At 42.5% G+C, this 24467-nt stretch overlaps 1 protein-coding gene across 1 annotated transcript; it reads left to right on the top strand.

Moving 5' to 3' along the window:
• The first annotated feature begins 644 nt into the window (after positions 1–644).
• On the top strand, positions 645–23835 carry s1pr2 (sphingosine-1-phosphate receptor 2). The gene is made up of 2 exons (XM_086070697.1): positions 645–994; positions 18904–23835. The coding sequence occupies exon 2, from the start codon at positions 19005–19007 to the stop codon at positions 20118–20120; it is 1116 nt and encodes a 371-aa protein (XP_085926823.1). The 5' UTR covers positions 645–994; positions 18904–19004; the 3' UTR covers positions 20121–23835.
• The last annotated feature ends 632 nt before the right edge of the window (positions 23836–24467 follow it).

The following is a 24467-nucleotide window of genomic DNA, read 5'->3' as shown; positions in this document are numbered from 1 at the left end:
AAGTACAACATATTTAGCATCCTGTTTTGTTTAGTAGAACTTTTTGCTCGTTTATCTGTACAGCAATGCCTTCCTGCATGTGGTAAAATGTCATTTACTCCTCTTTAACTCAAATGAGTACAAAATAATAAATGTTATTTATACCACATTCTATTCATGTTCAAATTAAATACATTTAAAGTACTTTTTTTTTTTTATCAGTGAAGGTGAAGGGATGCATGTGCTCATGCACCTTTAGTTATTTAGTCAGTCACTTTTTTTTAACATTGTTGCTGACATGCTTGTGGATATTCCCATTCATCCAGGTCATTGCTTTCTCTGGGCTGTATTGATTGCAACTGGACTGCTCTTTTTGTCTTAGAGAACGTTTTGCCTCTCATCCGAGAAGGGTACGTCGGTTCATGCAACAAGGACTGACCCAAATGTAGACTGTAGAGCGGAATATTAGAATTTCTGTTTTAAAAAAACAACAACAACATCTACATCATGTGTACGTGCATATATCACGTATTTATGCGTAAGAGAACGCATCTGCGTTTGTGTGTATGTGCGCGTGCGTGCGAGTAGATGGCGTCATACGCGCGCCTCCCTGCCTCTGGAGCGTGTGCGTGTGTGTCAGCGTGTGACTGTGTGTGTGTGCGTGTGTTCAGTCAGCAGCAGCAACAACAGCGGCGGCGGCGGCAGGAGGACGAGCACTCGTGCTGCGGCAGACGTGCTGCGGGATCCGAGAAAGCGAGACCGCTGCCGGACACGCTCCCCGAGAGTTGATTGGACTTGCACCGGAGTCCGCTGAACTTCGGTCCGCTATGGATCGTCTACCAGCACGGACCAGACGGCGCGTCTTGCCACCAAAACGGTCGTGATTGTCATCCGCTGGATTGGAGCAGGAGAGCTGAACTTTGAGTTGTGTGTTGTTGTTGTTTTTTTAATCTACAAGTTGATGACTACGTGTGAGCGCCACTTGGGACCAAAGTCATCTTTTCTCTCCCATGGGGTAAGTTTTAGAACATTTAAGAGTGACGCTGCTAACAAAGAAAGTTTTTTCCCCCTAAACTTTGGCGCTAAAGTGAAAGTCGAAGCGCAGATGTGGCGACCACTGCAATTGCGCGTCATTGCGTGTGTCTGTGTGCGTGTTTAAAGGCTAACACGGTGTCGTTAAACATTAAATAGATGGCGATGGGTGTACAGTGGGCTCAATGCATCTGTCTTGTGCATGCACGTACATGGGGGTGGTGTTGAAGGGTGAGTGAAGGGGGGGTCCTTAAAGCCGTTGCGCAGCCTGCTGTGCCCCCCCCCCCCACTGCTATGACCCCTCCGATGTTGTTGAGGCTTGTTCATCCGTCACTCTAAAGAAGGCATTGTATTGAAAGGATGTATTAATAAGACAAAAGCCTCCATTATCACCAGCACCATGCCCCCCTGCCCCCCTCATGTTCTGGCTAAATCTCTTGGGTCAGAGATGTCCTCCCCAGAGAAAGGCAACTCAGAGCTCAAACAATGGCAGACTTAACACGCTCCTGTTGTGGAAATCACACACAAAGACCATCACTACTTTCTTAAAAAGGCATCACTAGTGTCTGCCTCTAAAAAAAGGCCTGAACTGCTGCACGTTGTTTCCTAAGATTAAAAACAGCCCTGGAGGTGTCGGCAGTGCTGTGGCGAGAGGCGCCAAATCACTGTGAGATAAGATGATAAGGCGGGGGAAATAGCGTTTATTGCTCAGATAAAAGCGCTGATCCATCATTCGGTCTGCTGTGGTAGGCAAAGCAGAAGCAAGTGTGGCCTGAGCGAAGAATCAACTCTAGCAAAAAAAGCATGTGATTGTGGTGATGCAGCTGGAATGAGACAATAAATGCACTTGTGATAACTTCGCAAGTGCCCGTGGGTGAGGAGGAAACACGCTCGGCAGCATCGCACGGGGGCTTATCAAGTGTCGAAAGCTCTGTCGACAGGTTCATTGATGGCAGTGTCGTGCCAGACTTGCTCAGTTTGTTTTGGGTTCCCCGTCTTGGGCAATCCCAACATATCACCGGTAGAACGGAGTGGACACACCGATGGTCCTTCTGCATTTTGGTTTTGTGTCATCGCATGGCTCATTGCACTAGAACAAACAATAGGGTGCCACCGGGGCCTGTTTTGGTTTCTTCATACATGTGGGTTTTCTTTGTCCTTTTTGTGTTTGATCTTGCAATGTTAATGAACAGATTGTCAGAAATATAATAAATCATTTCTGTCCCTAGCTAAAATCTACGCAAGTTTTGCCTTTTGGAACTACAAATTTTATCCCGTGCCAAGCTTGAAAGTGTAAAATTCAAGTAAACTGTGAACATGAAAATGACAATAGCAGTAATATTAAGAGAACCCACTGAGATATAAAGGGATAGGTTAGGTATGTTTCCAAGTGGTAAGATTTGGGTGTTGATCAGTTGAAAGTGAATCTCCGTGTAAGGCACTCCTAATTCTGTATCTGGTTTTGGGTCCAAAAGGTAGAGAGGTCTGGTCTTAAGCTGTGAAAGTGAATGAGTCAAAAGCTTGAACCAGTGCTGTAGCATTAAAAGTATTAGCCTCCAAATTTAGCACCTGGTCCAGAGCCAAAAGGTGAAGAAATGTTCCAGAGTAATAAAATATACAGAATATGCAATTTCCCATATATCATTAAAAGTAACATCTCCATATAGGGCAGGGATAGGGAACCCTGTCCTGCCTGTTTTCCATGTCTCCCTCCTCCAACACAGCTGGCTGAAATGATCAGCTCACCAGCAAACTCTGTAGAAGCCTGATAACGATCTTGTTCATGAAGCAGGTGTGTTTTGGTGGAGGGAGACATGGACAGTGGCTCTCGAGGTTAAAGGTTGCCTACCACTGATATAGGGTATACTCCAAATCGTGTACCTCATTTGGGGTAAAAGAAAAAAGCACAGGCAGTTGTGAAAGGGCAAAACGGCAGTATCTCTTGAAGAACACCCCAGACACAAGCCATTTTAATCCTAAATGTAACTCTTAGGGCTAATTGTTGGACCCCAAGTTTTGTATCCTGTCATTTTCAGGAGGGTATACAGTACAATACCCCAGTGACAAACCTGTGTACGGTTAAAGATCGAATCTACTGTCTGTACCCTGTAAGACTGGGTATGAGATTCCATGTCGTACCTTGCCTTAACTCAAAATGGTACATGTGTGTTCCAAAGCTGTAAAGGTCAGGGGTTAAACAGATGAGAGACTCACTCCAGACACAAGCCTGAAGGTACAGTTTTCACCCAGTTTTGTACCTCGCCCTAGGCCAAAAGGCACGGGGTAGTTTCCAGTCTGAAATCAAATGCGAAGGTTCTACCTGTAAAAACTGTCAATTTAAGGCACACATGTTGACTGAGAGCACATGGCAGAAGTCTTAATCAATTTCAGGGAAGCGCAGGCCTGCATGCTGCATGTTTGTGTTGCAGAGCGTTGCCTGCATTTCATGCGTAACCGGAGACGGGGATTAGCGTGAGAATTGGCGTCACATAGATCTGTCAAACAAATAAGCAGATGTTTAAGTGTGTGCGTGGATAAATAAATGACAATTGAGCGGTGGGAACTGGATTTGCGAGGGACTTTCTTTTTCCTACTGGAACCGGTCACTGGAGTGGGGTCGAAGGCGGGGACGCGGAGCGGGTGGGTGGTGTCGATCTCCCCTCGTAGGACGCTCGGGTTTCAGCCGAAGCCTGGGAGCGGTCCGTAACAGGACGCAGTGAGGCGGCTTTTCCTTTGGGAGGGTGACTCCTCTTTTGTTGTAGACACACACCACTTTATGCAGCGAGATCGGAGGGCTAACAACAGCGCAAGATCTGAGGATTGCGCTGCCAGAGGCATCTACCTGGTTAAGTGAAACCATCGCTCAAGATGTGAGGGCAAAAAACAAGAGTGACAGATCACAGGAGACAATGCAGCAGTTTATGCAGTTTTTTTCCGGGTTAGTGTTCTGACAGTTCTGACCGGTTTGCCCCCATTCACAGCCTGAACAACTTTTTTTTTAGGGTGTGTCAGATGCAGCAGAAAAAAAAGTCTTCTCCTCTCACAAGTCACAACACAACACCGGCAGCATGTTGCTTTCTGATTCACAGCCAAGAGCAGGGAGTGTCGCCCCTCTGAGAAATATATGGCTTGGGATTTTTTTTAGCCCCTTTTATAGATGGATCTACTCGACATCCCGCTGGCTCTGGTTATCATCTAGATGTTCACACAGGCTTCTCTAGAGTACCGGGGTGTCTCAGTCAATGAAAAATCCATTAACTCCCGTTGCATTCCTTTTCCACTTGAGGGACTTGAACAAACTAAGAACTCCCAACACTACCCCCCCCCCCCCGAACTTTAACACACCGTGACCAGGCGCAGATTCTTCAAGCGGCATGCCAGGACATCCTGACGTTTGCTAAAGCGTCGATGCGACTCTAGTCACGTTGCATTCAGCCAACCCCAAAACATGCTAGGCCAGACATGCTACGCCCACTCCGCATGGTGGCGAGTATTTTTGAAGTCGGTTCAGCCTTTCATCCACTTTTTTAGGTCAGTGAAAACCAGCGTGAAGACTTTCCAAAAACTGTTGTCAGCATTTGCGTGTAGTCGGGGAAAACCGACGTTTTTATTGGCTCGTCTCCTTTGTATGACGTTACCACCATCTCCTTACGTGCGCAGATTTTATGCTTTTGCTTTATGACTTACTAAAATAACTATACTTCGCAGGCGGCCCGCACATATGATCCTAACGTTCCTTTACCCTTTTTCCAGATACAACTTTCTTCAGGATTTTAATTGGCTGAAAGAGCCCTAGTGCAGAGTGTTCCTTTTTTGGCAACAGTTTCAAACGCATGCACACAATAGACTTCTGGAGTTTTATAGCAAGTGTGAGCAACAATCTGTTCTGGCAGTGCGACATTTTGAATTCTAGTGTACGACCAGGTTTAGACGGTTTTTAAATGTCAGGTTTCTGGTTCATGCTGCGGTTTTGGACAGGATTGACAGCGGCCTGCAGCCTTCAGTTGAGGTTGCACTGAGCGATTTATGAAGTGGATGGCAACGGCTTAATCAATGTGGTCACATCTTGGGTTTTCTGATTGCTGATCGTTTCTGGGTGCTGCGTGACGGGAAAAGTGTGAGAACAGGTACACGCGAGGATGCTGTGGTTGAAAAGACCTCCTCCTCTTACTTGTTCTTCCTTCCGCCCACTTGGGAGTCTTTGTTATCCAATCAGCTTTGTTTGTGCAGCTGCAAAACTCAACAGGGTTCCTTACAATCCACCAGTAAGCCAAGCAACTTTTTCTTAAGTTTTGAATTGTTCAGCTGATTGGAACTCAGAGCTCTAAGGATGCCATGCGCAAATATTACACTGCCCCCTGCCTCCCACCCCCCTCACAACAACCTGTTTTAGTTAGCCACTATAGCCTCTTTTGTTTCGAAACGGCTGTTGAGTATGCCTCAGCTTTTCAGACTTTTAAACATGAAGGACTGCTCCATTGCCAACAGATTGGCAAACGGAAATGGAATATGAGTTATGAAGCAAAATCGAGACGTTTTTATCTATCTCAGGGAGCGGCCATTTTGCTACTTGCTGTCGACTGAAGATGACATCACAGTTGCTCAGGTCTCAAGTAACAACCAATCATAGCTCAGCTTCAGAAAACAGGTGAGCTGTGATTGGTCGTTGCCTGAGACCTGAGCAACTGTGATCTTCAGTCGACAGAAAGTGGCAAAATGGCCGCCTCTTGAGATTGATAAAAACTGCTGGATTTTGCTACTTAACTCTTATTCCACTAACGCAGTGTTAACCAGAATACCATATTTAGACTAGTAGGGCTGCATAGATCATATTATTGTCAAGACATTTTTGAGGGGTTGACTCCCCCTTTAATACTGTAGGACAACGCACTTCAGAAGGCTCATGCAGGTTAACGTAACTGCTCGACTGGAAAATACAGCATGTGGCCAAAAGTATTGGGACGGGACGTTTTTGTCCATTTATTCAGAAGAACATGAGGTGTTAGCATTGTTAGCTCTCAAATTGAAGTCCTCCCAAAGGTGTTGGAGTGAGCTGGAAGGGGAAGGGGTTCTTCCATCACAACCTCCTCTGAGAACGCCCTTTTGGCTTTAGTACGCACATACTGGAGCTGAAAATGGCTTTTCCCAAATGTTTCCCATAAAATTGATGTATACAATGGTCCAAAATGTCTATAAAGAAGATGACTTAAGAGCTAAAGAACCTAGCCAACCCATGATTGATTAATTACTTGATTAAGAGGCATATCTTAAGACCATAGTGTATTTTCAAATCACCAATAAATGCAAACTGTTCTTTTGGCAGGCAACAGCGTGATTTATGGTGTTGTCATAAAAATTGCTTCATGCACTCATGCACCGGTGACTAATAGTAGATTGTAGTTCTCCACGAGAAAAGAGTTGACATCATAGAGAGATATCCAAGACATGGAGAGTTTTTTTTCAGCGCGTAAAGAACACAGCCATGTTCCCTTCCTAGGCAACCATGTTGTCCCCCCCCCCCTCCCCACACACACACACTCCATAATAGCGGTCCCTGTTTTAATGGATTTGTGTTTGCTTGGGGAGTCTTGGCGCTTTGTCCATTTGCTGGAGTGTGAGGATAGATGGACGTACCTCCATCAGTCCAGCATCTTATCAGCGGGTGCTTGGCAGCAACAGCAGAAGCCTGGGTAGGTGGTATCATGTTCCATTTCGTGTTGTTGTCATCACATCACTACTCCTCCTCCTCACCCTCCTCCCTCTTCTCCCCCCCACGCCTGTGGAGTTCATGCAGTAGAACAAGCGTGAAGGCTGCAGTCACGGGACGGAAACCTTGCGCGAATATGTCTCGTCGACTCCCCTGATCCTTGACGAAAAGATCACATGTGAACATGAGAAGGGGTGGAGTTCAAGGTTTTGGAGAGGGGACAATAGAGTGCGAAAAAGGGGGTTCCAAGCCATTCATTAGCTTGAGCTCATTGTGAAGATATGAACAAGGAAGGTGTCAGCTGAAATTGGAAGATTCTTTGCTTTCATCAGGACAGCAAGACCTAACCGCACTTTCACATTTTAAGTTTCTGTGATAAAGAATAAGGTGGAAGGAGGGTGTTGAGACTGAGATCGAAGATGATGTTCAGCGTGATAGGCAGATACTGTTGGCCGGAAACCTCATGTTGAAATATGGTCAAGTTCAGTGGTCTGTCCCCATGTCGTCTTGTTTTTGTTTTTTGTTTTTTAACACATTGTTAACCAATTTAAATAGTTGAAAATAGCTTGTGAACAGCCAGTGACAGCCATGTGGCATTATGTTGCCTCAAGGTTTAAAGTTAAGATTTTTTCTTTTTGGACAATTACAAATGGAAATAGGTTAGCTACATTAGAGTAAGCTTGTTTTGTTCAAATTGGATCGCTGTCATGCAGAAAGAACTGGTCAGCCACAAGAGTAAGTGCATGCAAATTCGTTTTTACCTGTTGAACCGCATCACTCTTGGCTCTAAGACCTTGGGAAAAGCGTTTGGAAGAACATGTCACATATTCATGTTCTTGAGTGAAGTATTAAAGGCTTTTCGACTTTGATTTGGATGGCTGGTGCAGTATTGCACCATTTTCATCAACAATAAATGAAGTGATTTGGAACACATAAGCACCTCTCACCAAATAGATATCTCATTTTTTTCTCGTCAGCATCAAAAAATGGGCATTCTATTTGGCAGTTACCCACTGACTCAATTTCTATTCTATTGCTAACCAAAACAGCTGCACCTGACAGATGAGTCTTACAACAACCGCCACGAGGAAGACGCAGATTGTTTGGTATTTTGGTATTTTTTTGTGTGTGTTTATAAAAATAATATTTATACAAACCAGATGTCTATAGGCACTTATTTGTGGAACTACTGTCAAGACATTAAAGCAATTGCTTCCAAGGTGCCAGCTTAGAAGAAACCTCAACCCAGCCATCGCCCCCACCCCCTCCCCCCTAGTATAAGCAGACTATATTAAGGATTTTGAGTGGGGGGGTGTCTGGTCCCGAGGCGCTATGATGCCCCCTTTTTTTTTTTTACACAACTCTTTGTCACATACAGCAAGAACATCTGCCATAAATAAAGCATGGCAAACTTCCTGAGCTGGACTTAAGTGAGGAAGGCAAGTCCACCTCCGTCACCGGCCTGGCTAAACCGCATTGACACGCACAGCGGACCCCTCTGAAGAGACTGTACCCAAACTGTCAGACTCTTTGACAAGCGAAAAGGGTAATCCCTAATTAAAAGACGAGACCCCCACTATGAATTGAGGGCACCCATTTTCACCCGCCCTCCCACCACGAATTTCCAGACGCTTATGGGCGGTTTTAATGAAGCATGTTTTTTGTTTGCATGGAACAAAGACCATGAAAGGTTTTGGTGTTCAAGACAAATCATTATTATTTTTTTGTTTGTTTTTTAAAGCCAAGAGGGAAGTGTTTCATCTGTCAGTAAAAGAGGAAGTGTTCTGTCTGCTGTCATCTAATGCTTTGGTGACGTAAAGATACTCGTGCAACTGATAGCCTACTGCATACTTTCAATCTGCTGAGCAAATATGTTTGTTGCTCAATTTTGATTGGCACGTTAAGAGTGGTATTTGTTTAACAATATGTATTTATTTATATACTGTACATAAGAGTGAAGAGATGTTTAGTCATACAAAGTGAAACCAAATGATAATGCATACATACAGAAAGTGCACCATTAAGGTCACATATCTTTTTAAACTTTAGTCACCTTTAAATTGTTTGGAAATGTCGGTTTTAAATCTATTCATGGTTTAAAGCTGCGCAAAGCTTTTCTGAGTTCCTCTCAGTGATACAGCAGAAGCTATTACAGGTCGCGCGCCTCCTCTTCCTCGTTTAAACTTCCTCTTCAAGGTGCTGCTTGTCATTTGTCAGTGTGATGCCTTTGAGAATCGCTACAGTTTCAAAATCCAATTGGCAGTGTCATCGTCCGAAATGCTCGGCCCACGCTTTGCTCACTGTAGAACTTGCCCCCCCCCCCCCCCCGATTAACCATTCAGAGTCTATTTTCTCATTACTGTGAATTGTGAATCACAGAAGTTAGCGTTACATTTCGCAGCAAATTTTTCACTCAATGTATTCAAATTAGGTGGTCTTACTGAGTGACAATGTAAGATGGCCGCCGGTGGCTTCACTTCTCCCAACGGCAAGTAAGTGGCGTTGACAGTGTTTTCATATGTAAGTCCGTCGAGTGCCCGTGATGAGTGTTATCTACGATTGACAAATAAGACTGGTATGTCCATCACACCATCTGCCTCTGATTGGTTGTTTTTCCCCTGGTATGGTTTCTTGTATTGTTTAAAAAAATGTGGGCACAAGATGGTGCCAGAAAAGGCCGTTTTTTGACGGACCAAATTTATCATGTACAACTATCAAGTCATAATGATTGTTTTGCAAATATAAAATATCCATTCAGCCTTTTTTTCAATTTGGTTGCTAACCAAAACAGTAGCACTTACCGAGCCTTGTAAACCAATTTGATCAAAAGTTCACTGTAGTGATTGTCCGGCTTTTTTTTTTTTTTTGGGGGGGTTGTTGCTGTGAAAATATTGTTTGCTTAAAAGAGAGAGAGAGAGAGAGAGAGAGAGAGAGAGAGAGAGAGAGAGAGAGAGAGAGAGAGAGTTAAATTCTGCAGTTAAATAAACGCAACAGCCACTTAGATGAGGAAATACTGTCAGGACATTACAGTAGTTGTCTCTGAGTAGACAAACATGGGAGTGTGCTGGGGTGTGATGGGGTGCTTGGTCTCCAGTCTCCCCCTTATCACACTTTGATTTAAGGTGCTGGAATAAACACTTGTAATGGTGAAAGTGATAAGATTTTGGTTGAAGTGAAAATTCGACCACTTTTGGAGCATTCGACTGCAGTAAAACACAGAGTATGGGATCTCTTTACTTAGATTGTGTCACATTTTTAGGCTAATTTGCCGAACAGGTGATTTTTACATTGATTGTCAGCGTTTTGCATCCTTATCTGCAGCGTGTGTGCAGGAGGGCATGTAACGCAGATAAGGCGCGTTACTACTTACATGTGGGCCGTCACAACTAACGGATGTGAGCTCGGTTGTTTTGAACTCATTTACAGGTAGTAGACTAAACCAGCAGCATTGTGCGGGCTCGTGATCCGTCTGCACCACCGGGGTCGTTCAAAGGATTAGCAGCGCCGATTCTCATTATCCCGCTTTTAAACCCTGCGTATCGACCGTGGATCAATACTGCGGTGTGGCTCGGATCAACCACACGCATGAAGCCTCAGGGTGGAGACGCAGAGAGACTTTGGCCACGTGCCAGCAGGCCATCCCAGCGTTTCCTGTTTAGTCCATGCACAAAAGGACCACATGTACTATGATCATGTGTGTGGTGTTTTTTTTTTTTGTGAGACAAGTATGTCAGTGTTCATGTTGTTGAAAGGCCAAATCAATGTCATCCCAGTCCAAATTTGAGCTGAAGTGGCTGCTGTGTTGAAACCGGGTACTGTAGTGCTTTGTGCAAAAAGCACAAGATTTCATCACTGTAGCCACTTCATTGTTTTCTGTACTGCTGTATTTTTGCCATGCAATAGATTATAACATTTTTTTAAATGTCTTACAAAAATCATGTACATCTCCAAAAATAGAGCAACAAGGAAGTGTGTTGAAATCTTGTAGTGCTGTTTGCATAGCAGTTTGTCTCACTTACTGGGAGAGGCATGGCTCAACCCAAAAGTTGTGGGTTCGATCCCCAGCCCATGTGACCATGTTGAAGTGTCCTTGAGCAAGATACTAAACCTCCAATTGCTCCTGATGCCGTGTCATCGGCAGTTGAATGAGGAGTCAGTGTGGACTGCTTTGGAGGTGGAAAAGTGCTATACAAGTAGGTATCGGTAACTCTTGTGATTGTTTTACGATCAGGAATTAAAAGAATAGAAAATTACAATTAATTTCATGTTGTAATTGCAAAATTGCTGTATTAGGATATATACTGTATGCCTTTTTAAAGCTGCTCTATGTAACAATTTGCCCCAAAATATCTTTACAATAGCTGTTCTATTGGACCATTTATAACTGAAACATCTTCTAATTAGCAGATTAACGCCTTAGTGCTCACAATGGATACTCCTGCAAGCCTCTGGCCAATAGTTTTCAGACTGAATTCGGGTTCGAATTTTCCGCCCTCTGTCTGCAGATGAGACGTCATGCACGCAGTGCGTATATGAGGAAGGTAATTAACAGATGGCAGTAGCGATTCAAAATAAAATTTCCTGCATTGAGCAGCTGTAAAATTATCTGTCGTTTTTTGTGGGTGGGTGGGGAATTTTATGGGTTAGGTTTAGGGTTGAGTTGAGTAATCGTACTGGTATCAGTCTGGGAAAAAATGTGGTATCGAACATCCCTAATAATAACTAATTATGCAAATTATTTTTTATTTGATTAATCAATGCGATAATCAGTAGAATACTTGATGTTAAAAATATTAGCAGCCATAGCCAGAACTCTATTCATCTAGAATTCAGAAAGACCCATGTTTTTTGGGGGGGGGTCGTCAAACATCAGATTAGCATTTAACATTATTAGCATATATATATTTCCACACACTAAAAGAAATGTCTTTGCTGCTGTGACAATTGTGTCAATTAAAAAAATTTGTAAAAAACAACAACATTTTTATCAGTCAGTATCAATGGGGTTCTAGCTGTGCTATATAGTACAGTGTTCCCAAACTTTTTTCTTTCTTCTTTTTTTTTACAGACGGACTCTAAAATTAATTTAATTCTTGTTTTTGGGAACACTGTACTATATAGCACAGCTAGAACCCCATTGATACTGACTGATAAAAATGTTGTTGTTGTTTTTTACATTTATGATTTAATATATGATTTAATTTTTTCTCAAAATGAAGTATGAAAATATGTTCAGAACAAGAATTAAATTAATTTTAGAGTCCGTCTGTAAAAAAAAGAAGGAAAAAAAAGAAGAAAAAAAAAGTTTGGGAACACTGTACTGTATAGCACAGCTAGAACCCCATTGATACTGACTGATAAAAATGTTGTTGTTGTTTTTTACTTTTTTTTTTAATTGACACAATTGTCACAGCAGCAAAGACATTTCTTTTAGTGTGTGGAAATAGTTTGTCATACTTTGTTCCAGGATGTTCGCTCAAAACCACAAACGTCTATGCGGCCACCAAACAGTTGAAACCCTGTGCGCAATCAAGGTTTTCCTGTAATGAAAAAAAAAAAAAAAAGCAGAACTCCTGTCTTATAATATAAGTGTGCACAGCATGGAGCTCTTTAAGAAGAGAAAGTGAGTCCGTTTTAAGCAGTTACAGGTAGCAGGTGGTGCAGCGCTAATTGGAGCTTATCAGGTGTTTTAAAGAGTGGGTGGGGGGTTTAAAAAAAGAAAAAGAAAAGAAAAAAACATGGCTGGCTTTTGTGCAGCTGTCACTAGAGAGCTTGAAGTCTTGGGACTTACGAGGGACGCATCAGCTTTCAGAATGACACTGAAAGTTTAGATGGCGTGCACCAGTAATGAGTGCCAGGTGACTGTGCCTGGTTTGTTTTCATCTGTCGGTCACTTGCCCTAACACGTCCGCTCGCAGCCATGACACTTTTCATCGACTCCCCCACAAATCCAGACAGCGTGTCGTGTTATTTTGTCTTTGCGTGCACGTGTGTCTACATGTGTCCAGCAAAACAAAACGTGACAACGTTTGCAGTCCAAATAAATGAGCCAGCTTCGTTCAATGCAGTTGAATGCCATCTGTCTATTTGCAATCGCACTTATCCTCAATAGAGTGACGGAGCAGACTTTAAGAGCCAATCACAAGGCAGATATAATAATGAGGGAGGAAGTTCCCACAGGCAAGCACGAGCAGATCATGCAAAACTCCTCACAAGAAAGCCTGAGCCAAGATTCGAACTACAACCTCAGAAATGCGAGGCAGATGAGATGACCACTAGGTTAGCGTATCAAGGTGTTGAATAGCAGGAAGTCTAGCCAAACATGGCAGGTAAAGGGGCGGGGCCGCGTGTGTGTGGGGAGAAACCGGCGCATCAGGTTTCCCCATCCCGTAACGACAGACGCTAGCTTGGTGACAGGAGGACCGGCGACCTGTCTCCACAACACATACGACGAGATCTGTCATGTGCTGACCTGCCAGAAATCACAGAAAAAGAGAAACACTCCCAAAAACGTATTTACACGGCTTTTATGTTTTGTTTTGTTTTTTATGCACAAGCATACAGAAGGCTTTGATGCAGCTTCTGGCATGAAAAGGTGCCTTAAAGCAATGGTAGTTATTACAAAAAACGGCCAGCAGGTGGCAGCAGAGTATAAGAGATCAGCTCTTTTCGTCAGTATTTTCACCAGGAATGTGAATAATGATGAAACTTAGCTATATTCTAATGCTAATAGCTGCAAAACGGAAACAGATACAATTATACTTTTTTTTCCTGATGAAAGAAGAGACTCTAATCTTTCTTTTGGTATGTTTCTTCTTTCTTTTTTATAGCAACAGAACATAATATTCTGTGGGAATTGCAAAATCAGTCAAAATCCAGTAAAACAGCCGGGAGCAAAGGGGGTTGCTTCAGTGAAAATGGCTGGGAGTGAATGAGTTAAGGTCATTTGTCACATTCTTAAAAACAATTCAGTAGGCTTGACATACAGTACATTAAAGCAAAGGAAATAGTATCACACAATCATGGCCCTCAACGTGCAATTAAAAAAAAGGTGGAAATGCTAGTGTGGTTCAGTCATTCAAAGAGGAAGACAGCTAATAAATACATGCTAAGTGCCCTTGGATCATATCAAAGGGCCTACACCAGTGGTGTCCAAACTGTCCTGCAGGTTTTGTATGTTTCCGTGCTACAAACGCACCTGTTTCCAATGAGCATGATTGTTATCAAGCAGAGCTTGCTGACGAGCTTCAGGTGTGTTGGAGAAGGGAAACATCCAAGAGTATGGACACCACTGGCCTACACTGTATACCGGAGGTAGGGAACGCTGGTCCTCGAGAGCCACAGTCTTGTGGGTTTTTGATGTCTCCCTCCACCAACACAGCTGAATCAAATGATCAGCTCCAGAAAGCTGACAGCAATTTTTTAAGGGAGTGTGAGGTCACCAAGGCACCCCCATCACCATGTGCTGCCTCTTGGAGGTTAGTATTGTTACTAATGACAGACTGATACTGCGTGTTTTTTTTTTTCAAGGCCCACACCGATTATTAGCAGTCAAGGAGACCGATAACCAAAAAACGTTCTTTCTTTCACTTTTAAACATATAAAGAATTGACAGCTTTGTTTAAAAATGAGAACAAAAATTGCAGGGAGCTTCCAGGATCATCAGCATGTGTTAAGCTAAACTAAAAAATAAGCAATAGTTCCCTAAAGTTTTCTACTGTAAATAAAGTTTAGCAAAATTTCAACATAATCTCCTATTATTTTTTTTTCATTTTATTTTGTTAAATAAAAAGTGTAGGGAGTTCCCAGTGTCAGCATATTTTTTTTTAATGTAAAGTAGAAATGTAAATAAATCCATAAAGGAAAGTTCCCTGTATGTCACTGAGCAACAAATGCATGCGATTGTAGCTAATCTGGGGTTTTCGTCAGGGTTCGTAAAAGGTTTCAAAAGACCTTCGCAGCCAGTGAAAAAATGTCTGGGCATGTTCGAAATGTCTTTGCGACAAGTAAAAAATTGTCTGTGAACATCTTCAAATCCTGATGAAAACACACAATTCGCTACGTTCGCAATCCTTCGCAATCATACCAGCTTTATCGACTTTCAGATTCGTAAAAATGCCGATGCCGATATTTGGCATATGCACCGATAATCGGCTTGTGTGTTGTGTTAGTTGTCTTGAGTACGTTTTTACTTGTCATGTGGGGTCACATACAAAAAAAAATGGTTAAGATGTGTGTTGCTGGCTTAACTGGAAGTCTGCTCTAACTTGACTTAATCGCTCCCGGCTGCAAGAAGGAGACCTAATGCGATTCGGCCGGCGCAGCTGGCACACGCGCTCAGTCTCAAGCTTTCTTGTTTATTTCTATTAACACAGCGAAGAGACTGATGGCGACTGACTCGACTCCTTGCAAAGCGGCGGGCTGGAGGCTCGCAGCTGTAAGTCCATTCTTGCCAGCCCTCCAGATGCATCATCAGCCTCCATGCCAAGTGAGCGGCGACATTATGAGCGGCGAAGGCCGCCAAGTATGCCCGCCTCCCTCAAGGACTTGATTGTTCCTCGTTGCTGCTTGAGGAAACACTGAGCCGGTTATTGCTGGCAAGGCTGTACGGCACCTGCGCTTTGCCCACCCCGAATTCTGATATTTGGCAGAATTGACTCGTATAGGATAATGTAATATGAGTTTAAACAGTTTTGGCTCCACATTTTGTGGGGTATTAACGGTTTTAATTATTAATGTAGGCAATTATAAAAGAAATTGGGCGGGAGCGGCAATTGCCTGTGATTTGTTGCCATTCGGTCCTAATGACTGTATACTCATTTTTTTTCTGTATGGGGCTCCCTGTGGCTGCTTACGGTCATTCCGATTCCTGCCTTTGTGTCCAGATGCCGTTCCACATGCATGCTCGTTGGGTGGCTTTTGCTCTCCCTGACTCACTCCTTCTCTTTCCCTGCAGAATTGTGCTATCGCAACCGAGTCGTAGTGAGACGCATCAGTGTTGAATTACCTCCGGAGCACATGGATTGTGTTACTTGTGGCAGCTTTAAGGCCGCTAGCTCCTCCCCTAATTGGATTGTCCCTTTGTTGGCAGTCAGTTTTTCATTTTTTTTAATACTCACTTGACAGATTTCAACTTTTGCTGGAGTCATGTGAATATTTAAACTGCTTTAATTGCGCAATCATAAAACCCGACACTGTTAGTTCAAAGTTCACGTGCGTGTATTTCACTCCAGTACGCTTGTTTGTCAACCCGACATAGGATCTACGGTACTTATATTTGAACATGTGCGTGCATAGAATGGTGCGTGGGAGGTGTTTAAATGTTAGAATGCCAACATGATAACAACCAATTTTGTTTCACAATTTGTTTATTATTGTGGTTGGCTTTGGTGTTGAGCTAGTAATTGTTTAACCACAAGAGAGTGACAGCATATCAATATTTCTTTCTTTTTCTTCTTTTCTTTTTTTTTTTTTACATTTTTGTGTAGTATTTGCACTTAAGAGATTCGAAATTGGGCACTTTCTCTGAAAATTCGTTTTTCTTTAAAAGACTTGTTTAATTAGTAGAGCTGTCAAACGATTACATTTTTTTATCAGATTAATAACATCTTAGAGTTTTGATTAATCACGATTAGTCATTCACTGCCATTGACGCCTATAAACGTCAAAAACTCATTAGAACTATTTCTATTAGTTTAACATTTTTTTATGTTGATGAGTATGAAAACCTAGACATTTTTTTTATAATCTTTTTTTGGGGGGGAGAAAAGATTATTAAAAATTAGGGGTGTCAGGCGATTAAAATTTTTGATTGTTATTAATCGCATTACTTCAAGAGTTAACTCACAATTAATCACAAATTTTAAACCTGTTCTAAATGTAAAAAAAAAAATCTAGGTTTTCATACTCTTGTTAACAAAAGTGGAAAAAAAAATTTAAACTAATAGAAATAGTTCAAATGTTTTTTTCACGTCTATAGCCGTCAATGGCAGTGAATGAGTTAATCACTCAATTAAAAAGGCTTGTTATATACATTTTTTTGCCCAACAAATTTGAAGAGCACCTGTTGTTAATTCTTTCAACATTTAATGTTATGAGAACATCTTCAACATTTTTTGATCCACTGCACACACTCATCCTCCTCTTTTTCTAATCAGTTCATTACTTGCATAATTTAAAATGAAAATAAAAATGACCCCAGTAGAGCAAACATTTATTAAATGCTTTATTTTTAATGTATGTAGTCATGTTTATTGCTCAAACACAACCTGTGCTACCTTTAACGTAGCCATTCGCTGTCAAGATAAAGGATCATCTGTGGTCAAAATTAATAGTGCGATTAATTTGCATTAGTATATGATTAATACGATTAATTTTTTGTGATTAACTCATTCACTGCCATTGACGGCTATTGACGTCAAAAATTAATTTGAACTATTTCTATTAGTTTCAATTTTTTTCCACTTTTGTTAACAAGAGTATGAAAATCTAGAAACAAATTTTTTATTGTACATTTAGAACAGATATCAAATTTATGATTAATCGTGAGTTAACTATTGAAGTCATGCGATTAATTACAATTAAAAATTAGGAGCGTCGGCCAATTAAAATCTTAATTAATTGTATGATTTCATAAGTTAACTCACAATTAATCTCACATTTTATATCTGTTCTAAATGTACAATTAAAAAAATTTAGGTTTTCATACTCTTGTTAAAAAAAAGTGGAAAAAAATATTAAACAAATAGAAATAGTTCAAATGGATTTTTGACGTCTATAACCGTCAATGGCAGTGAATGAGTTGATCAATGAGTTAACGCTTTAACTTTGACGGCACTATTAATTAGTCAAGGTTTTCATTTTTCACACTAACATCAATAGCACCTCAAAATCGTGTTCAATTGCTAATTTGATACGCTAATTCATGATGCTGTCATTGATTAAAATGGAGACTAGACATCACAGTCGGCGCTCACGTCATCCTACCGACCAATGCTTCGCAAACGCAAATGACTATGTTATATCACCTTCCACAACTTGTTCTCAAAGATCTTAGAGCCATGACGCTTTACATAAAACCGACTTGTAGTTTCCTTGAATCAGCATGCACTTACTTGTTGCAGCTGATACAGTTTGCTTACAACGAAACATTTTTAAAGAAACAGATATACTCAAATGTAACCATCTCACATGTTTTCTCAAAGCAAACAAAAGCAAATTCCGTCGCTCTCTGCAATCTGTCAGCCTGACTGAATTCAGAGGAGAGGAGTAACTCATGACTGGCGCTACAACATCACTTCCTGTCTCCTGCTGATAATGATTTTGCCCAAAATGGCACTCCCCTTACGGTGATGTATTATTCAGTTGAACTCCTATTCCATAAATGTGATGTCAATCAGATGATTGTTGCGTTGGCGCAGACAGAAAAATGTCATATGGATTTGTATGCAGCTCCTAAGCTGTTGCGCAGGCCTGCGGAGGCTGCTGGCGTCGAGAGATATCTCACTGCAGTGGAATAGTTCAGTTCCAACAACAATGCCTTGTGTTGACAGCAGAGCATTCGGGCCGGGCGTTAGTGGAATGTGTCCTTCAGTCAGCCAGAGCAGTTGTCTTTGTCCAGCTGGCAGGCCTCTTCTTCCCCCGTCTTGAACTCGAATCATCTACCTGACGATGAGATCTGCATCTGAAAGCGGGAACGCGCTGTCCCGCAGAATAATATATGTTCCCCCAAAGTACCGTTTACAAGCCAACTGGATTATCGCTGAATTGCAAGATGCGGCAGAAAGCTTTGTGAATGGGGGGGGGGGGGACGCAGGTCGAAACGGACCCGCCGTGTTCACCAAATGAGGAGGAAATGATTGAAAACTAGACAACTGGAGAAAAAAAGTGAGGAGAATAAAATGCTATAATAATAATAAAAAAGGTTAGAAACACATATTCCCACAATGAGTGATTCTGTCTCGGTCTTCCAGTTCGCTTGGTGATGTTAAAGCGCATTTACCTTTTGAATACAAACCGGTAGCTCCACCTGGGAAGGAGCGGGGGAGGGGCAAGCATCCACGTCGCCATATGAAATCCAATGGAAACCCAGAGGCCCTCCAAAAATCCATCCGTTTTCATGCAAGATATTTCAAAGTCCCCATAAAGCCAGAGAATTTCTAACCTTGTCTTCTCTTTACGTGCAGGTGACCCACGTAGAGCTCCTGAGACGTGACCGTGGGAAAGGCGTTGGTCCCTCCCGGCCCCCTCTTCCCCTCAAGGCGAGCAGCGCGGCCTCTCGGAGTGAATGAGTCTTTGCCGTGAAGCCGCCGCGGGGTGCCAGCCGGTCGCCATGAGGAGCAGATACTCCCAGTACTACAACCGGACTCTGATCCCGGACTACTACGTGTTCGCCAAGAACACCACCATCGAGGACCTGAACAAGACCTACAAGGACAAGAAGGTGCTGACGGACCCCAGCTTCATCATCGTGGTCCTGTGCACCATCATCATCCTGGAGAACCTGCTGGTGCTCATCGCCGTGTGCCGCAACAAGAAGTTCCACTCGGCCATGTTCTTCTTCATCGGCAACCTGGCCTTCTCCGACCTCCTGGCCGGCTCGGCGTACATTGCCAACATTTTCCTGTCGGGCTCGCGGACCTTCGACCTGGTGCCCGTGCAGTGGTTCATCCGCGAGGGCACGGCGTTCATCGCCCTGGCCGCGTCGGTCTTCAGCCTCCTGGCCATCGCCATTGAACGCTACATCGCCATCACCAAGGTCAAAGTCTACGGCTCCACCAAGACGTGCCGCATGTTCCTGCTGATCGGAGCCTGCTGGGTGACGTCCATCCTGCTGGGCGGTCTCCCCATCATGGGGTGGAACTGCATCGACAACCTGCCCCAGTGCTCCGCCGTGCTGCCGCTCTACTCCAAGAAGTACATCCTCTTCGTGGTGACCATTTTCAGCCTCATCCTGCTCTCCATCGTCATCCTCTACGTGAAGATCTACTTGATCGTGCGCTCCAGCCACCAGGAAGCCACAAACTCCCCCGCCTACGCCCTCTTGAAAACGGTCACCATCGTGCTGGGCGTCTTCATCATGTGCTGGCTGCCCGCCTTCACCATCCTCCTCCTGGATTCCTCGTGCGCCATCCAGTCCTGCCCCGTCCTCCACAAAGCCAACATCTTCTTCGGCTTCGCCATGCTCAACTCGGCGCTCAACCCGGTCATCTACACGCTGCGCAGCAAGGACATGCGCAAGGAGTTCCTGCGCGTGCTGTGCTGCTGGGGGGTGCTGCAGAGCGGGCGGCCCGCCGAGCGCTGTCTGGTGCCGCTCAAGAGCTCCAGCTCTCTGGAGCACTGCACGCACAAACACGAACACCAGACCACGCCCATCATGCAGAACTGCACCACTTGCGTGTGACGGCCGGCAAAAGAAAGAGAGCGGATGCAATCGAATGCCGCTGGTGTTGGGATGGGAGGCCAACCAGAACGCCAAATTGAGGTGCTTTGGAAATGTGAAAATCTTCACGGGTACTCTGGTGAAATCATATGGAGTCGTTTTAATGTATGCTTTCCCCGCTCGCGATTAGGCTGGATTTACGCTGCGTGGTGTGACACAATTCGGATTGATTTGCTCTCTCAAGTGGCATTTCGAATCAATCGTAGTCTCACGCTTCTGAGGTCAAGGGTTCGAATTTGCACGTTCTCCCTGTGCTCGCGAGGGTTTTCCTCAGGTCCTCCACTCACATTCCAAAAACGTGCATGTTAGGTCCATTGAAGACTCTAAAATTGTCCATTGGTATGGATGTCAGAGTAAATGGCCGACCGATTAATTAGTCAATATTAGCTCGTTTAAAATCAGCAAAAATTGGCTGTTTTTTTTTAAATATTCCCCTCCCTGAAAAAAAATGTGTACAAAAATGGAAAAATTTTGCAGATTTTAAAGTGACAACAATCACATTTTTCTGCCCGTAATTCATAATTTTTATTGCAGCAGTAAGCATTAAGGGACCAAAAAATACGTTTTTATTTGTTATATTTTTTTAATTTATCAGAATTTTATGCTGCCAACTAGTCTTCCAATTGTGGAGGAAAATCCCATATGTATTGGTTTTCACAATACACTGCTTAGTGACAGACACATTTGACATCTTACAAAACTACACGAATACAGTGGTGCCTTGAGATACAAATTTCATTCATTCCGTTTCAGTTCATTGTGGTGATCCTTTTGGCGTGCCCGCCTTGACCACCAGGAGGCGGTATAGTATAACCATTCAGACACAAACAAATTAGAATAGCACTTCTACTATTACTTGCATTGATTGATTGATTGATTCAGTAAGATACTGCAATATTAGTCCTTATTTGGCAGAAGATAAGGAATATATGCCTGTGTGTATTATTGTTGCATTATCCGTCTACATGTATTGCGTCACCGTTTGTATTTGAATATCAATAACTTAAAGCTACTGGTTGCAGAAAATTGAATTTCGTATCGCTACTGCCACCTGTTGATGAAAAATGAAATTGCACAGACCCTTCTTCACATACACAATTTGAATTTGAACGGGGAATTTGAACTCGAATGTAGTCTGAAAATTTATTGGCCAGATGCTTGCAGGAGGACCCATTGTGAACAGCTAAGGTGTTAATCTACTAATTAGAAGATGTTTCAGTCATAAATGGTCAAATATAAAGGCTATTGTAAAGAAAATTTGTGGCCAAATTGTTACAGAGAGCAGCTTTAAAGAAGGGGTGGGTTATCCAGATCCTGATCATTTCATTCAGGTGTTTTAGAGGAGGGAAACATTAAAAAGCATGCTGGACTCTGGCCCTTGAGGACCAGATTTGCCCACCCCTGGCTTAAAAGGTTTGAAAATCTGCAATTATCGATGCTAACTTTTAGCATGTCAATGACATTTTCCATTATAACTTAGCATGAAGCTATTGCTGCTTCATTCTTATGGCAAAATTGTTTGGTTGTTTTAGATCAGGGGTGGGCAAACTCGATCCCCGAGGGCTGTAGTCCTGCAGGTTTTGGATGTTTCCCTTCTCCAACACAGCTGATATATGATCAGCTCATCAGCAAGTTCTGCATAAGCCTGATAACAATCCTGTTGATTGGAATCAGCTGTGTTGGAGCAGGGAAACATCCAAAACCTGAAGGGCCGAGCTTCCCCACCACTGTTTTGGATACACAACATGTAATTGTATTTGTTTGTTTAGATTGACAATAAACATCAATTGGGAGCTGCATTAAACAGCGTGGAGATGAAGAATTGTTTACAATTTTACAAAACTGCTACTTGTTGTGAATTTGAACCAAGTTTACTGCCGTTATAAAGTGTTCGTCAAACCAAAGGGGAAAAAACGTTTATATAAAATCTCATGAGATTCAGACTCAAGGCACTACTGTAATCTTGTTTTGTTTTTAAAACACTGTAAATATAAACAGCAAAAGCACATCCCATTAAATATGGCTTAAATATGCGACGTTAGACGTATGTCTATTATTGAATAGCAAAATATTAGCAGACGGAGGTCAATGGTGTGATGCTGTTTACTTTTTAATTCAATTGGGTGAGTCAGCCATACACGCTATGTCACGTGTAATAATATTTGTATTATTTATCATCCATTGTTTAATTTCTGGCTGCCACTGCCCTGTGTTGACGTTTGTGTTTTATTTCTGTGCAATTTGGGCAGGCAGGTGACCCTAAACGCAGCCATACGGGATGTGTACATTTAGACAGATATGTACATTAAATCTGAATTGAGCACTCGGACCTGCAGTGTAAATCCAGCCTTGCAAGCCCAAAACAAAAAGACATGCTTAATATTCCACTTGAATGCGTGTTATTTTGCAGCGTCTCCAACGCAAAGCTTTCAGCGTTGCACTTTGTAGCTTGAAGTCGTCGCGTGCGTTACATTTGGGATTTCCTCTGAATTCGTGAATGAAAAGTAAGAATCTTGATGATGCTGATTGTAACTCGAGCCATACGATTGCTATCCTTATGCGTTGTACTTGATAAAGATATGATGAACTCCTGTGTGGAAGTGAATACAGGAATATTAGGCCTTCATATTTAGAAACCATTCCACGATGGACGCCATCGGCTCAAGGCAGGGCGATATAGTCCCATTATAACCTTACTTAAAATCCATTTGAGTAACCATAATCTGCTTCCTTGTAATGCATGGAATTGTAGCTCATTACATATGTATGATATATTCCAGCTTCCATCACTAACCACCTTTCTTTTTTCCCAGTGCCGATTTTTTTTTTTTTACGCTCATCTTGTGTATGTATCTTAACAGTTTCCTTGAGCACATTTTTCTATTTGTCCTGACAGTGTTGTTAGCAACGCCTGTGTTTGCGTCGTCCCTCTCAGGGGAACTTGGCTGAATGTATGCATGAAGAAGTAGTTTCGGGGCAGGGGTCCCGTGCTCGACAGTATTACTGCTCATCCTGGCTCACTGTGAAGTCTTGAAAGAAAAGAAAGAGCAACCCGCTTTCATTTGTTCGCCGTACGTCTCATGTGCAACGCGAGCTGTCAAAGCCTCGGCTAAAAAAGAAACGCGGGACCAGATCTTGGTTTCAAATGCCCGAGACTGGGAGGTCAGCATCATCCTCATTCTCGACAACTTCCCGTTGCCGTAGGATGTCCTGTTGTGTTGGTTTATTCAGTGTGTCCGGTTCCTGTTGTTCAGGATCATACTCCCATTCTTTCAGTGTGTTTTATTTTTATTACAAAGATTATTTTTTTTCAAATCACACTCATTCACAATCACACAGTCCAGCAGAAATGGTGAAAAGCACTTTGGCAGCTTCAGTGATGTCTTTTTTTTTTTTTCTCTCTCGAGGCGTCTGTCATGTGTATCACTTTTGTTGCGTCACCTGACTCTAAATATATGAACATGTATGTAAGTATGTATCTATGTACAGTTTATATATGTGTGTGTGTTTATGTATGAAAATGTGTCTCGTGTGCAATAGCCTTTTTGTTTGTGTCCTGTAGCACGCTGCCTGTGTCCATTCGGTACAATCTGAAACACTAATGTAGGTACATTGTTTTTGTTTATTGCATTCCTTTTCTTTTCTTTTTTTACAAAATAAATGAAATACTAAAGAATTTGTTGCGTTTTAGTTTACTTTAAATGTAAATACAGAATGTACTATCACATGCGTTATCACTTGCCTAAACTAATTCATGTCATAATTATAGTAAATGTTTGCATGAAAAACACTTTTAGGCCCGCCAAGTCAGAACAAAGCAATTGACTATGAATTGGCGAGTACTGATACCAGGTATCGTTATCGGGTCGATACCAAGCCTTATTTTAAGGTATTGGTACTCACGTATACACTGACATCAGTGGCCATTTTACGATTATGAACTAGAAATTAGAAGAATATTAAGATTACCATTAATTTCATGTCATTTAAGGAACACTATTGGAATGAATGCATTAGGTCTTTTCTTAAAACGATCTGTTATTGTTTTTTGGGGGGAAATGTTATGGATCAAAACTAATAGTGGTATCAGTACTTGGATATCGGTGACTTCTCAAGAGTTGAGTACTAGTACTGGTATAGGTTAGAAAAAAGTGGTTGAGAACAACCCTACATATAACCATTCACATGAATGGGCAATTTAGCATCTTCAACGACCCTAAAATGATAAGTGAGGGCCCTAAAATGATTTTTGGCGAGATAGCCAGGCTACACCGGGGACTGGTTGCCAGCCAATCAGAGGACTACATA

The sequence above is a fragment of the Leptonotus elevatus genome, chromosome 1, assembly GCF_054856555.1.
Source record: "Leptonotus elevatus isolate MCC_2025b chromosome 1, RoL_Lele_1.0, whole genome shotgun sequence".
NCBI lineage: Eukaryota > Metazoa > Chordata > Actinopteri > Syngnathiformes > Syngnathidae > Leptonotus > Leptonotus elevatus.
The sequence above is the reverse complement of the archived record's forward strand: the minus strand, read 5'-3'. Positions and strand labels throughout refer to the sequence as shown.

Excerpts from the sequence above, each read along its gene's own strand:
- s1pr2 (XM_086070697.1), top strand. The coding sequence starts at position 19,005 with ATGAGTCTTTGCCGTGAAGCCGCCGCGGGGTGCCAGCCGGTCGCCATG.